This window comes from Phyllopteryx taeniolatus, chromosome 16 (assembly GCF_024500385.1).
Source record: "Phyllopteryx taeniolatus isolate TA_2022b chromosome 16, UOR_Ptae_1.2, whole genome shotgun sequence".
Taxonomy (NCBI): Eukaryota; Metazoa; Chordata; class Actinopteri; order Syngnathiformes; family Syngnathidae; genus Phyllopteryx; species Phyllopteryx taeniolatus.
In genome coordinates this window covers 1,688,052-1,702,717 of record NC_084517.1, presented here as the reverse complement: position 1 = coordinate 1,702,717, position 14,666 = coordinate 1,688,052, and the positions used below count along the sequence as shown (strand labels likewise).

The following is a 14,666-nucleotide window of genomic DNA, read 5'->3' as shown; positions in this document are numbered from 1 at the left end:
TCTATGAGATATCGCAACACCAGTCCACTACTGGGGGACACTACACTACCCCAGGTCTCCAACAAAAGAGGTCCCATCCAAATCTGATGTGGCATTTCAAAATAAAAGTCCCCTGAAATTGGTATATTTCACTGTCACTACCACTGATTTAAAACATTTATTTAAAAAAAATCCATGCGATATCGCAACACCAGTCCACTACTTGGGCAAAGACACTGAACCCTAATTTGCTCCCAGTGGGCCTGGCAGCGCCTTCCATGGCAGCAGTCGCCCATTGGTTTATGAACATGTGTGTGAATGTGAGGCTTTGTAAAGCGCTTTGGGCACTGTGATGGTGTAGATAGTCCATTCACTATTTGTTTTTTATTTTACATATCAAATAAACTACATTTTTAATGCATCTCAAGATTCAAATTAACCTTGCTGGTTGCATTCCTTAACCGAAGAGCATTGTCGTCCGTATTATTGGCAAGCTTTTATTTTGAAGGTGGCTTTCGCCGCTAGCTGGCGATTTATTACCGTAATGCGTAGTATGAACGAAATTATGGAGGGGGCTGGCTTGACTGCTACTTTACGAGTGGAGGCTAACTTGACCGCAGTATTTTACACGGGTTGTTGCTTATATTGACGTGTTTCTCCAATGATTTTAGAGGAATGAAACGAGTAGACAATCGGCCAGCTAGCTGTTTCATGCTTTGTTGTATGGAATCAGATTGGTGCCAAAAAGATTCACACGCACATTTTTAAATCACATACGTAAAAAAAAAGATGCACACAAAATTTTTTAAATCCATCCATCCATCCATTTTCTACCGCTTATCCGGGATCCGGTCGCGGGGGCAGTAGCTTTAGCAGGGACGCCCAGACTTCCCTCTCCCCAGCCACTTCATCCAGCTCTTCCGGGCGGATCCAGAGGCGTTCCCAGGCCAGCCGAAGGACGTAGTCTCTCCAGGGTGTCCTGGGTCGTCCCCGGGGTCTCCTCCCGGTGGGACGTGCCCGGAACACCTCACCAGGGAGGCATCCGGGAGGCATCCGAATCAGATGCCCCAGCCACCTCATCTGGCTCCTCTCGATGCGAAGGAGCAGCGGCTCTACTCTGAGATCCTCTAAGGGAGAGCCCGGACACCCTGCGGAGGAAACTCATTTCGGCCGCTTGTATCCGGGATCTTGTTCTTTCGGTCACGACCCACAGCTCATGACCATTGGTGAGGGTAGGAACGAAGATCAACCGGTAAATTGAGAGCTTCGCCTTTCGGCTTAGCTCCTTCTTTACCACAACGGACAGATACAAAGTCCGCATCACTGCAGACGCTGCACCGATTCGCCTGTCGATCTCCCGTTCCATTCTTCCCTCACTCGTGAACAAGACCCCAAGATACTTGAACTCCTCCACTTGGGGCAGGATCTCATCCCCGACCTGGAGAGGGCATGCCACCTTTTTCCGACTGAGGACCGTGGTCTCAGATTTGGAGGTGCTGATTCTCATCCCAGCCGCTTCAGCTGCGAACTGCTCAGTGAGAGTTGGAGCTCACGGCTTGATGAAGCCAACAGAACCACATCATCAGCAAAAAGCAGAGATGCAATTCTGAGGCCACCAAACCGGACCCCCTCTACACCTCGGCTGCGCCTAGAAATTCTGTCCATAAAAGTTATGAACAGAATCGGCGACAAAGGGTAGCCTTGGCGGAGTCCAACCCTCACCGGGAACGAATCCGACTTACTGCCAGATATGCGGACCAAACTCTGACTCCGGTCGTACAGGGACCGAACAGCCCGTATCAGGGGGTTCTGTACCCCATACTCCCGAAGCACCCTCCACAGGACTCCCCGAGGGACACGGTCAAACGCCTTCTCCAAGTCCACAAAACACATGTAGACTGGTTGGGCGAACTCCCATGCACCCTCGAGGACCCTGTCGAGGGTGTAGAGCTGGTCCACTGTTCCACGGCCAGGACGAAAACCACACTGCTCCTCCTGAATCTGAGATTCGACTTCCCGACGGGCCCTCCTCTCCAGCACCCCTGAATAGACCTTACCAGGGAGGCTGAGCAGTGTGATCCCCCTGTAGTTGGAACACACCCTCTGGTCCCCCTTCTTAAAAAGGGGGACCACCACCCCAGTCTGCCAATCCAGAGGCACTGTCCCCGATGTCCACGCGATGTTGCAGAGGCGTGTCAACCAGGACGGTCGCACAACATCCAGAGCCTTGAGGAACTCCGGGCGAATCTCATCCACCCCCGGGGCCCTGCCACCGAGGAGCTTTTTAACTACCTTGGTGACCTCAAACCCAGAGATAGGAGAGCCCGCCTCAGAGAACCCACACTCTGCTTCCTCATGGGAAGGCGTGTCGGTGGAATTGAGGAGGTCTTCGAAGTATTCTCCCCACCGACTCACAACGTCCCGAGTCGAGGTCAGCAGCGCCCCATCCCCACTATACACAGTGTTGGTGGTGCACTGCTTTCCTCTCCTGAGACGTCGGATGGTGGACCAGAATTTCCTCGAAGCCGTCCGGAAGTCTTTCTCCATGGCCTCACCGAACTCCTCCCATGCCTGAGTTTTTGCTTCAGCGACCACCAGAGCTGCATTCCGCTTGGCCAGCCGGTACCCATCAGCTGCCTCAGGAGTCCCACAGGCCAAAAAGGCCCGATAGGACTCCTTCTTCAGCTTGACGGCATCCCTCACCGTTGGTGTCCACCAACGGGTTCTGGGATTGCCGCCACGACAGGCACCGACCACCTTACGGCCACAGCTCCAGTCGGCCGCCTCAGCAATGGAGGCGCGGAACATGGTCCACTCGGACTCGATGTCCCCCGCTTCCCCCGGAACATGAGCAAAGTTCTGTCGCAGGTGGGAGTTAAAATTCCTTCTGACAAGGGATTCTGCCAGACGTTCCCAGCAGACCCTCACAATACGTTTGGGCCTACCACGTCGGACCGGCATCTTCCCCCACCATCGGAGCCAACTCACCACCAGGTGGTGATCAGTTGACAGCTCCGCCCCTCTCTTCACCCGAGTGTCCAAGACATGTGGCCGCAAGTCCGATGACACGACTACAAAGTCGATCATCGAACTGCGACCTAGGGTGTCCTGGTGCCAAGTGCACGTGTGGACACCCTTATGCTTGAACATGGTGTTCGTTATGGACAATCCGTGACGAGCACAGAAGTCCAATAACAGAACACCGCTAGGGTTCTGATCGGGGGGGCCGTTCCTCCCAATCACGCCCTTCCAGGTCTCACTCTCATTGCCCACGTGAGCATTGAAGTCCCCCAACAGAACAATGGAGTCCCCAGTGGCTCCCACAATGGAGTCCCCAGTGGCTCTCCAGCACCCCCTCCAAGGACTCCAAAAAGGGTGGGTACTCTGAACTGGTGTTTGGTGCATAGGCACAAACAACAGTCAGGACCCGTCCCCCCACCCGAAGGCGGAGGGAGGCTACCCTCTCGTCCACCGGGGTGAACCCCAACATACAGGCGCCGAGCCGGGGGGCAATAAGTATACCCACACCTGCTCGGCGCCTCTCACCGTGGGCAACTCCAGAGTGGAAGAGAGTCCAACCCCTCTCAAGAGGACTGGTACCAGAGCCCAAGTGTGTGGAGGAGAGTCCGACTATATCTAGTCGGAACTTCTCGACCTCACACACATTTCATATTTCATGTTTGTTCATGTTTCATATATATATACATATATATATATATATATATATATATATATATATATCTTCAACAGTGCAAAAAGGCTTTTGTATTTCTGGGCTATTTTTTGTGTGTGTGTGTGAAATCTGAGTTGTTAAAGAATGTCAAAAAAATTTGGGTTGCGACTTAATGACTAAGTTAAATTTTGGGTCCTGAAGCAAAACCAGTTGGGAACCACTGATTAGCTGAAAGTTTGAATATTAAACTTATATCTACAGTTGTTTATTTCCTCTCACATTGTTTAGGCTTGAAGTGGGGATTTGACATTTAACATTGTGCAATTGTAAGTGATGCTAAGAGTAACAAAACTGGCCTTTTTTTTCCATAGGGTCCGTTGAGAAATGAAAAGACAGGACAAGATATATAACTTTTTTTTAATGAGAAGCAAGTCAGGTGACAGTAAGGTGGACAGAGAGAGTGTGAGTGTGTTTGTGTGTGTGTGAGTGGATAACTGTGAGTGGGTTACTCTGTGATTATTGAACATTTTTTGCAGTTGTGTTTCTGTGTACATTGTGTTGTAAACATTGTTAAGAAATGTTATTTTATGCGCACAAAACTCATCTTCTGTGTGCTTAGTATGTACATTGCAACATTTCGAGACTGATTGGAATTCATTGGTCAAGAAACAAATTCATTGTCATAGTCTGTGGATCCCCTGAAATAGCCTTGGGCACCCCCTGGCCACCCCAAGAATAAAAGTAAAGGCAATATCTGCCAAATCGAAAGAAAAAGTGCAAAGTGGAGTGAGGTCTGAAGTCTGCAATTGAACATGCACATACCATAAAAGTAGGGTGATGCCTTTTATTTAGTAATTGAAAAACAAACATACTCGTACTGTATTAGAAATTATTATCCGTAGTGGGAAGCAATGATTTAAAAAAAACAAATGCTTCTTTATGCAAGTAAATTTCCAGGTGTCTGTACTTTACTTGAATACTTCCTTTTCTGATGAGTTTGTACTTTTACTCTCTGCATTTGAAAAAAGATATATGTACTTTGTACTCCTTACTTTTTCCAAATAGGCTTGTTAAATTTTTCAACTTCCGCAGGTGACAACACGACGTAAAAAAGACACATAGAAAGAGATTAATTCAATCTTGAGATCTTGAGAGAATTATTGATTGGGATCTAGAGGATTTATAAGACAACCAGAACAGAACAGGGAAGGTCTCATTGGAGCAGGCCTCATCAATTCATGCAACAAGGCCAGTTAGGACAGCGCTAGCCTGAAATTTGGTGTGAATTTTTTATGTTTCAAGTTGGATGCACGCCCCACACCACAAATGGTATCATGGTCAAGATGCCTTGTAAAGAGGACACTGTTGGTTAACATGATTTGTTGGGTGGAAAATGCCTTTTTAATATTCGATTCAGTTGTAAAAAGGAGGTAGAGCTGCCTCAGGGGGTAGCCAAGTTATATTTTCTCAATATTTCTTTGCGCTTCTGACAGCAGTGGTATTCAACCTCTGGCCGAGGGGCATTTCCAGCCAGTCCTCCCATTATGTGCGGCCGGACCTTTTGCAACATTTGCATGGGTCATACTTTTGCACTCGTCCTGCAGCAGTGGTGTCAACCTTTGGCCTAGAGACGATTTGCGGGTCATACCCCATTTTTGTGTGGCCCACATTTACTCAATATGGGCCATAACTTTGCATATGTCCTACAGCGTGTTGTCCAACCTACCGCCCGGGGCAATTTACGGACCTTCATCGTGCCAATATCCCAACCTGCCAGGACCTCAAACTGCCAGTACCCCAACGTGGCCGGGGTGCGAGGGCCGATTATAACTGCTCACAGCTCTAGTTATCTTTGGAATGGATGAAAGGACGACATTGTAATGTTCGTGGGAGATAGGTGGTGTGGTAAGCCAACTCCTTTGTTTAGAGATGTTCTTTCACTCTCATCTTCTCATTCTGATCCTCTCGTGAGGTTGGCAACTTATTGTCTTTGACATCCTCACAAGTATTATTAGATGGTACTAAATTTAAGGAGGCCATTGTCCTGTTATCTACGACATACCATGTATCATCTCAACAGATGATTTTGACACTAGTCTTGCTTTAAATGGTGAACTTGTGGAAGGCGCAGCTAGCATCACTGCAAACAACTATCAATTCAATTGCATCCTTAAAAGAAAGAAACCAAAAGAAGGTGCTCCTCTTCACAAATAGGGAACTCAAATAAAAATCACAAACACGAGAAATAAAATGTCTAAAATGTACTTGTCTGCTAGATCTCCAGAAAGGCCATCTGTAATGCCGCAGTAGCCATTTTCTCATATCATCATTTCTCATCAGAACAGTATTTCCACTTGCAAAGAATTTAGGGATTTCATCATCTACGCTCAAATGCCTGTGACCTTTGATCCCTCAGGCGTCACTGGATTAAAAAACGGCATCATTGTGTAAATTATATTGCCATGTGGGCTCAGGAACACTTCAGAAAACAATTGTCAGTTAACAAAGCTTGTCGCTACACCTACAAATGCAAGTTAAAACTCTACCATGCAAAGGGAAAGCCCTATATCAACAACACCCAGAAAGGCCATTGGCTTCTCTGGGCCAGAGCTCATCTGAGAGGACTGGTGTAAAGTGGAAAAGTGTGCTCTGATAAGTCCACATTTCAACCTGTTTTAGAAAATCATTCATGTCGTGTACCCTGGGACAACATTAAATATCTTGACATGTATTCAATTGAATATTGGCTGAAAAGGATTTGCTAATTATTTTAGTCTGTTTTTATTTACGTTTTACACAATGTCCTAACTTGATTGGAATTGGGGTTTGGACATTTTGAAGTAACTCAAACACTGTTCAAGGTTCACATTTTTGATTTCTTCTTTGAAATGATTACTTTTTTTCTCACCTCAAAGTAGTTTAAAAATCCCATTTTTATTTATTTTGGAAGAAACATAAGAATAATAATAATAAAAAAAATAAAAAATCAGTCATGGTCGCCAGTATATGCATCTTGTTTGTAATGTTTTATATATAAAAACAGTCCCTATATTGTACATGCTTTATTTACTGCAACACAATGTTTTTCCAGAGAAGGCAGGATGTCACAAATCCTCATTGGGAATCAATCTTGGGTGCCCTTCGATACATGATATCCAGTGAGTTACAAAGGTAGGCTAGTAAAATTACCAGTGAGATATAGAAATGATTTATCCGCCTCTACCTTTCTTCTCAAAGAAAAGGAGCACAAGAGAGTATAAAGTTGCCAGGAGACTCCACGACTAGAGGTCAGAAAGAGGAGTGGAGTAAAGTGAGATGGATATCTCAGTCTCCACCAATCTCCTACAGTGGCTGTGTTAGATTGCTTTGGAGGCCAGGAAGCTTGGTGAGTTTACACTATTATTCATTTGATGTGATTGCTCAATTGTTACAAAAATATGTGTATGTGTTCACTGTGATGGGTTAAATGCAGAGAACAAATATCACGTGCGTGCATGCATGTTCATGACAATAAGAGGTGATTCTTCTTCTTCTTTATTGTAATATAGATGGTCTCATCAAAACCAGTTCATTTACATGGTTCAACTAAAGATAATACAATGTAGAGTATTTCAAATAGATCACATTAGTGGTGTTAGAAATGTAATGCCAGCTATTCCTTTACTGTACTTCCTTTGCTGCTTCACTTTTAAAATATAACCATCGGTGAGCTGGTACATTGGTATGTGCTGTGTCACTATGGAACAGTCACAAGAGGAGAAGATCGGAAACAGGACAGTCGACAGAGTTCCTAAAAGGCATGCATGCGTACATCCTTTGCTAGATTGTCACACAATACACACACCCTTCAGAGATCTGTTTTAGAGACAAAATTCTTTATATGTTCAAATGAGGTAGGTGCCGTCTTCAGGTACACAAAGCACAACATAGCATACACTCTTAACCTTAATCGTTGTGTGAGTGGGTGATGAGGTGAGTTTGTGAAGCGTTTTGAGTGCCTGAAGGTAAAAGAAAAACACTAGTGTATATTTGTAACGTAATGTAAATAAAACAGTAAATATTCCATTTACCTGTTTGTCTTTCTACATACAGTAAAACATATACAATACTATGTGAATGTACAGTGTCAGCCTTTTAGACATACAGGAGATCAATATTAGAAATATGTCTTGTTAACTGTTTCCAGGTGCTATTAAGATGTCAGCTATGCATTGGGAGGCCAGACGGCGTCAGAGTGCTTTGGATAGAAGGCTGGCCAGAGACAGACAGCAAGTATGCTGTCCCTAAATTATGATAATAATTCAACATACTCTTACTCTATAGTCAAAAATAAAATACACATTTTAATGTAGAAACAAAAAAAATAAAAGAAACACCTTACAAAATCAAGCTTGGAACATAACAAACACGGACGGATATACTGTACAGTAGCAATGATTTGGACATCATTGTCAGTGGACATATTTGGGTCAGTGGTTCTCAAATACATTACATCGAGTATCACCTCCCAAAAAAAACAAACAAATAAAAAACTTAGTTCTTCAAGTACCACCATAATGACTAACAGTAGCGTAGTAGTCTTAAGTGTTCATCAAAAACAAGCCACAGGTTTTTTTTCTTAAAACAGTATAACTTTATTTATTGTTGTGAACCATTGTACCATGCACAGTTTGAACATTAACATTGAGCTTAAAAATTGGAAAAGAAAAAAACTACTTCATGATCATTCATTTAAAATTCATTGCACATAAAAGTTAATAAATCAATAAATGTTTTACAAAAAACTGTCCTTAAAGATTAGATATAAATTTATTGTACTATACATAAAAGTTAAATATAACTGCTTTAAAAAATGTACTGTACATGCAAAGTAAAAAAAAAAAAAAAAAAACATACTAGATTAAGAAAAAAATAAACAAGTTCCATGCTCCAAACGTCATATTTGTACTTCATGTTTTAAATGTTGTAAATTTTACTTATTTAATCCGGCAATTCATTCACATCCTGCGTACCACTAGTGGTACTCGTACCACACCTTAAGAAATACTGCTTTAAGACAATGCAAACAAATTATCTATATATATATATATAAATTATTATTATTATTTTTTTTATGTAATACTCATTTTGAATTGTATACATGTAAAGTATCAGAACCACCAAGGTGGTGTCATTCATTCTTTCTTTTTAACTGGTCATTAGACGAATCAGCTGATGGTAAACCAACCCTCTGCTTGGTCTAGTTTATTATTAAACAACAGTCCAGCCAAGCAGGGACAGGTGACACTCCAGCATGAGGTTAGCCTTATTTCCTGTGTGAACCATAGCGATAGAATACATGTATCCTGTTTCTCTTGTTAATAGACATGTGAGTGGAGAGATGAGTTCAATTTATTGAGTATGGCATCTTCATAAAGATATCCTCAGGTAGTAGTTATAGCAGGGGCGTATTATTAATTTTAATGTTTTGTTTGTGGAAATAGGAACAATATTTATAATGGCTTGACCCCACAACTTTATTTCTCTTTATAGCTGTTGCAAAAAAGTGAGACCAGCTGTGATATAACTGAATCCAATTCATCACAGGAGCAAACAGGTACTGTAACTCTTACTCCTCTGAAGAATTCCCAATGCATACATAAAGTCACACTGTTTGTAATTTTCAGCTGTATACCAGTGTCCCCATTGCAAGAGTGAGTTGAAGACACCTCTCCGTCACAGTGGCAAGATCCCAAACAGATACTCAGTGGGTATCACAGTTTGTCTCAACTATTCATCCCCTTCATTCTGACTTACATGGAATACATGTATCTATTTTACAGTCTTTACAGTACACACAGCAGTGGTGAGACTGAGGCAGTGTTCTGTTACCTCATTGAAGATAACCTTGCGTACACACTCTCCTCTCCAATGGTAACTTAAGTACTTAAACTTTAAGTGTCCTCTCCAAGCTGAATTAAATTAATTGTTATAGACGGACAGAAAATACAGTGTTAAAGCCGTATGCCACTATTAGATTTGGCGTCTTAGCAATGCTATTACTGCATATTATATACTAGGGGTATGACGATTCAATTCATATCAAGATTCGTGGTTGCCGAATTGATTCAAGGACGATAATGGTTCATTTAGAACGATATGATCCGAAACAATTCAGTGGCTGGAAATCGATTCATTAAGTTTTTAGACAAAAATTAATCCAGTGTGACGGTGAAATAAATACCTGCAGGACAGTGCAGTATTTCTTGTAAGGGAATCAGGTACAAACTAATTATGGTCATTAAATATAAAGCTTTTCCTGATGTACTTTTGTTTTATGTGTCTTATTGTGTACTGTACTGTAATGTACTGTATGTGTTTTGTAATTGACTATGAGTCTGCTGAATAAAAGTTGATGATTGATTGTATTGCTTTGGAATAAAAGGGGGAGACAGCCAGCTATTGTTATTTATATTACAACCCCAATTCCAATGAAGTTGGGATGTTGTGTTATACATAAATATAAACAGAATACAATGATTTGCAAATCATGTTCAACCTATATTTAATTTCATACACTACAAAGACACAATATTTAATGTTCAAGTAAAGGTGATGTAACACTGGTAAACATGACCCTGCCCCAGCTTTTTGGGAACGTGTTGCAGCCATAAAATTCTAAGTTAATGATTAGTTGCCAAAAACAATAAAGTTTATCAGTTTGAACATTAAATATCGTTTCTTTGTAGTGTAGGGTTAGTGTATTCAATTAAATATAGGTTGAACATGAGTTGCAAATCATTGTATTCTGTTTTTTATTTATGTATAACACAACATCCCAACTTCATTGGAATTGGGGTGATATTTCAGCTATGATTTTAATGTTTTGTTTTTTTTCTCCTAGAAAAGAAATGTTTAATTGTTGTTAGAATTATGACGGGGTCCCTGGAAAAAATATCTCCACTGTAAGGTGTCTCTCGCTGGACCCAAAGTTTGAGAATCCCTGTCCTATACAGGTAAATAGTAATGGCTAGAAACGAAGCAATGTGAAGTTCTCATGAGGAAAATCCTTTAGTAAGTGTTAATAGTAAAAAGAGAGCTAAATAAATGAACAAACCAGCTCTTTGTAGCACAAACTGGAGCCTGTAGTTGACATTGTGCCTGGTTCTCCTCTTGTTCACCTGAGTTTCCCCTCGAGGGTACATTGCTGTCGTTGTTAGCGGCTAACAAGCTAAGCTAAGCTAACCAGTTCGAAAGGCTTCAACGTGCACGATTATTTTCATCTTTAATGGTAATTTATTGCCTCTTTCTCATCTGCCATCCACCAGACAGACTGACGTCTTAAACAAAAACTAAAAAAGTGCTTAAAAAAACACACAACACCACTGTGGTGTCTCGTCCGACCACTAAGGGGACTACGGAAATGAGTGACTAGATGTTGGGCGTAGAAATTAAAACAAAGAAAAGAGACGAAAAAAGTAGCCTTGAGAGTGTTAACTGCCGTGTGCTAACTGAAAAATCAAGCAAAGTAAAAGGAATAACAATTGTTTTTCTTGGAAATAAAACATACCTCCATATAAGGGCTGCCGTGCATAAAATCAGGTGCATTATTTCCTAGTATCGATACTATCAATTTATTGCCTTTTCTAATGATTTAAATCAATGTATTTATGTCTGGAAGGATAACTTGCCGAGCACAGATTGATCCAGTAAGACCATAGGTGTCAAACTCAAGGCCAGTTGCGGCCTGCCACATCATTTTATGTGGACCGCGAAAGCAAATCATGCTCGTCAACATCTGTGATTTTTGCTATACTCTGTACCCACATTCCAAATTGTCATAATAATAAACAATAATGTTGAGATATTGCATTTTTCGGTTACCAAGCATTTCTTCTACAGTAACTTAAACAATACTTAAACTGTTATCCTTGTCTTCTGATTTCAAAACTAGTTATCCCTCAATTTGTTGTGTAATGGTGATAATATGATTTGGTGATTAAACATTGAACTCTTCTAACAGCACTCTGAGGCAAATCATAACTACAATGCGGCCCGAGACAAAAATGAGTTCGACACCCCTGAGTTAGACCATAGGAATATAAACCAATACATTGATATAATGACTAAATCGTTACACCACTATTATATACAGTACAAAATGTCAATATAGACGGACCTCCACAAAGGCCAAACTGGTGGAGCGCTATATGTGTTAGTCCATCTTCCTATTAATTTCCATGCTAGTTTTTGTGCAACCCTGCAAACTATCAACAGTTTTACTAGAGAAGATATTTGTTGTATAAAAGGTACTAAAGGGCATAAAAACACCAAAACTAGTGGTGGAGACCTTTGCACAGTGCTATATATTAGAAACAATTAAAGGTACATATGCAAGTTTTCAAATTGCTAGTAATATTTGAATGTAGACTTATTTCAGTCTCCGCAGTCGCCACTATACGTCTCTGCACAAAGAAACGCCTCCAGCTCAATAAACTTGGACAACTAAATAGAACCAGGAAGCGACCGGTTCGTTGTGCTCACCTTAGTCAGCCGCTGTCAACGGCCTGATGGAATTGGCCTGGAGGAAGGAACCGGTGTGCCCCACTCGCCTGCGAACACCTCGGAGTCCATAGAATGTACAGTCAATTAAAAATATAAGGGGTGATCAACTTACCTGACGACTAGATTGACAGCGTATTCTGTCAAGTCTCCTGTCACTACACCCTGTGATTGGCTTTTCTTGTCCTACGGTGCCCAGTTGTAAAATAATAATAAAATTAAATTAGAGGAGCCAGAGTGGGGGGATTTTTCAAAAGATAATTTTAATAATTTTTACTGGCAGATCTTATAGAAAGTTTGAATATATGACAATAATTTCTTTTTTTTTTTTTAAAGTGGAAATTGTCTCTTTAAGAGTCTATCTCACTGCCGGAGATGTCAATATTGTTTACAACAGAATTTGAATTGTTTGTGAAACCTTGCCACATTGTATTATTTTTCTAGGTCTTAATACACTGTGTGCAGAATTATTAGGCAAGTCTCATTTTTGAGAATTATTTGTATTAATCACCAACCACAGTGCTTTAGGTTAATCCAAAATATTAATAAACCTCAAACAATGTTTAAGGGTGTAAAAGTGAGATTTAGGCTTTAGGAGAATAATATGTGGACAATTATTCAATTATATATGTAGTTATTCAATTATATATAGATATATATATACACTATAACTATTATGCAACTAAATGAAAAACAAATTTTTACATCTCACTTTCTTATTTTCAATTGTCTAAGTAAGAATTATAAATAAACAATTCCAAACTTTTCAATATAAATTGATATATATATATATATCCATCCATCCATCCATTTTCTGAGCCGCTTATCCTCACAAGGGTCGCGGGAGTGCTGGAGCCTATTTCAGCTATCAACGGGCAGGAGGCGAGGTACACCCTGAACTGGTTGCCAGCCAATCGCAGTAGTGTGTGTGTGTATATATATATATATATATATATATATATATATATATATATCCAACCAACCATCCATTTTCTGATCCGCTTCTCCTCACTAGGGTTGCGGGCGTGCTGGAGCCTATCCCAGCTGTCATCGGGCAGGAGGCGGGGTACACCCTGAACTGGTTGCCAGCCAATAGCAATGCACATATAAACAAACAATCATTCATACCTACGGCCAATTTAGAGTCTTCAATTAACCTAGTATGCATGTTTTTGGAATGTGGGAGAAAACCAGAGTACCCAGAGAAAATCCACATAGGCACGTGGAGAACATGCAAACTCCACACAGGATATATATATATATATATATTTGTCCTCCTGTGTGGAGTTTGCATATATACACACACACACACACACATATATATATATATATATATATATATATATATATATATATATATATTATATATATATATATAAAATATAAATAAGAGAGAGCGAGAGAGAGAGAGCGAGAGCCGACTGGTTATATCTGCCTCACAGTTCTGGGGACCGGGGTTCAAATCCCGGCCCCGCCTGTGTGGAGTTTGCATGTTCTCCTCGTACCTGGATGGGTTTCCTCCGGGTACTCCGGTTTCCTCCCACATGCCTGCAACATGCATGGTAGGTTAATTGAAGCCCACATTAATTAATTGAAGGTTAAACTGCCCACAAGTTCTCAATTGTGTTCAGGCGAGGAAGGGGGCCATGTCATGAGTTTTCATCTTTCAAGCCTTTACTGGCTAGCCACGAAGAGGAGTAGTTACAGTAGATGCATGTGATGGAGCATTGTGCTGCATAAAAATCATTGTCTTTTTGGAAGATGCAGACTTCTTCCTGTAACACTGCCTGAAGAAAGTTTCTCGTAGTCTTTTTTTCAGCTTTCCTTACCTTGCCCATGTCTCTGAACACCGAACTTCTTGGCAGTTCATTTTCGTATTTTTCTCTCATCAGGTTTCTTGTGATCCTGTTGACTATTTGCACCAAAATGTTTGATGGTTCTGTGATCACGTCCCCGATATCAGTGTAGGCTATTTACCATATTTCAAGAGTCAAAATCAGACAAAGACAACCCAAGTAAACATGAAATGCAGTTATTAAATGGTGATTGTATTTATTAAAAAATAAAATAAAAATTCAAAGCCACCTGGCCCTATGTGAAAAAGTAATGCCCCCCTAAACCTAATAACTGAATGGGCCATCCTCAGCAGCAACAACTGAAATACCGAGTTGTCTATGACTGACAATGAGTCTTTTACATCTCTGTGGAGATATTTTGGCCCACACTTCCTTGCACAATTGTTTTATCCATACATCCATTTTCTTTACCGCTTATCCTCACTAGGGTCACGGGCTGCTGGAGCATATCCTCGTTATCTTCGGGCGGGAGGCGGGGTACACCCTGAACCGGTCGCCAGCCAATCGCAGGGCACACAGAAACAAACAACCATTTGCACTCACATTCACACCGACAGGCAATTTAGAGTTTTCAATCAACCTACCACACATGTTTTTGGGATGTGGGAGGAAGTCAG

The 14,666-nt window shown here is 41.3% G+C and overlaps 1 protein-coding gene across 1 annotated transcript in view; it reads right to left on the bottom strand.

The window, feature by feature from the left end:
• Positions 1-7,131: 7,131 nt before the first annotated feature.
• nbr1b (NBR1 autophagy cargo receptor b) overlaps positions 7,132-14,666 on the bottom strand; it is an 85,299-nt gene continuing 77,764 nt past the window's right edge. The window contains exon 24 of the mRNA XM_061748099.1: positions 7,132-12,379. Coding sequence (XP_061604083.1) covers positions 12,352-12,379 — 28 coding nt within the window. The 3' untranslated portion in view covers positions 7,132-12,351. The remainder of the gene's footprint in view (positions 12,380-14,666) is intronic.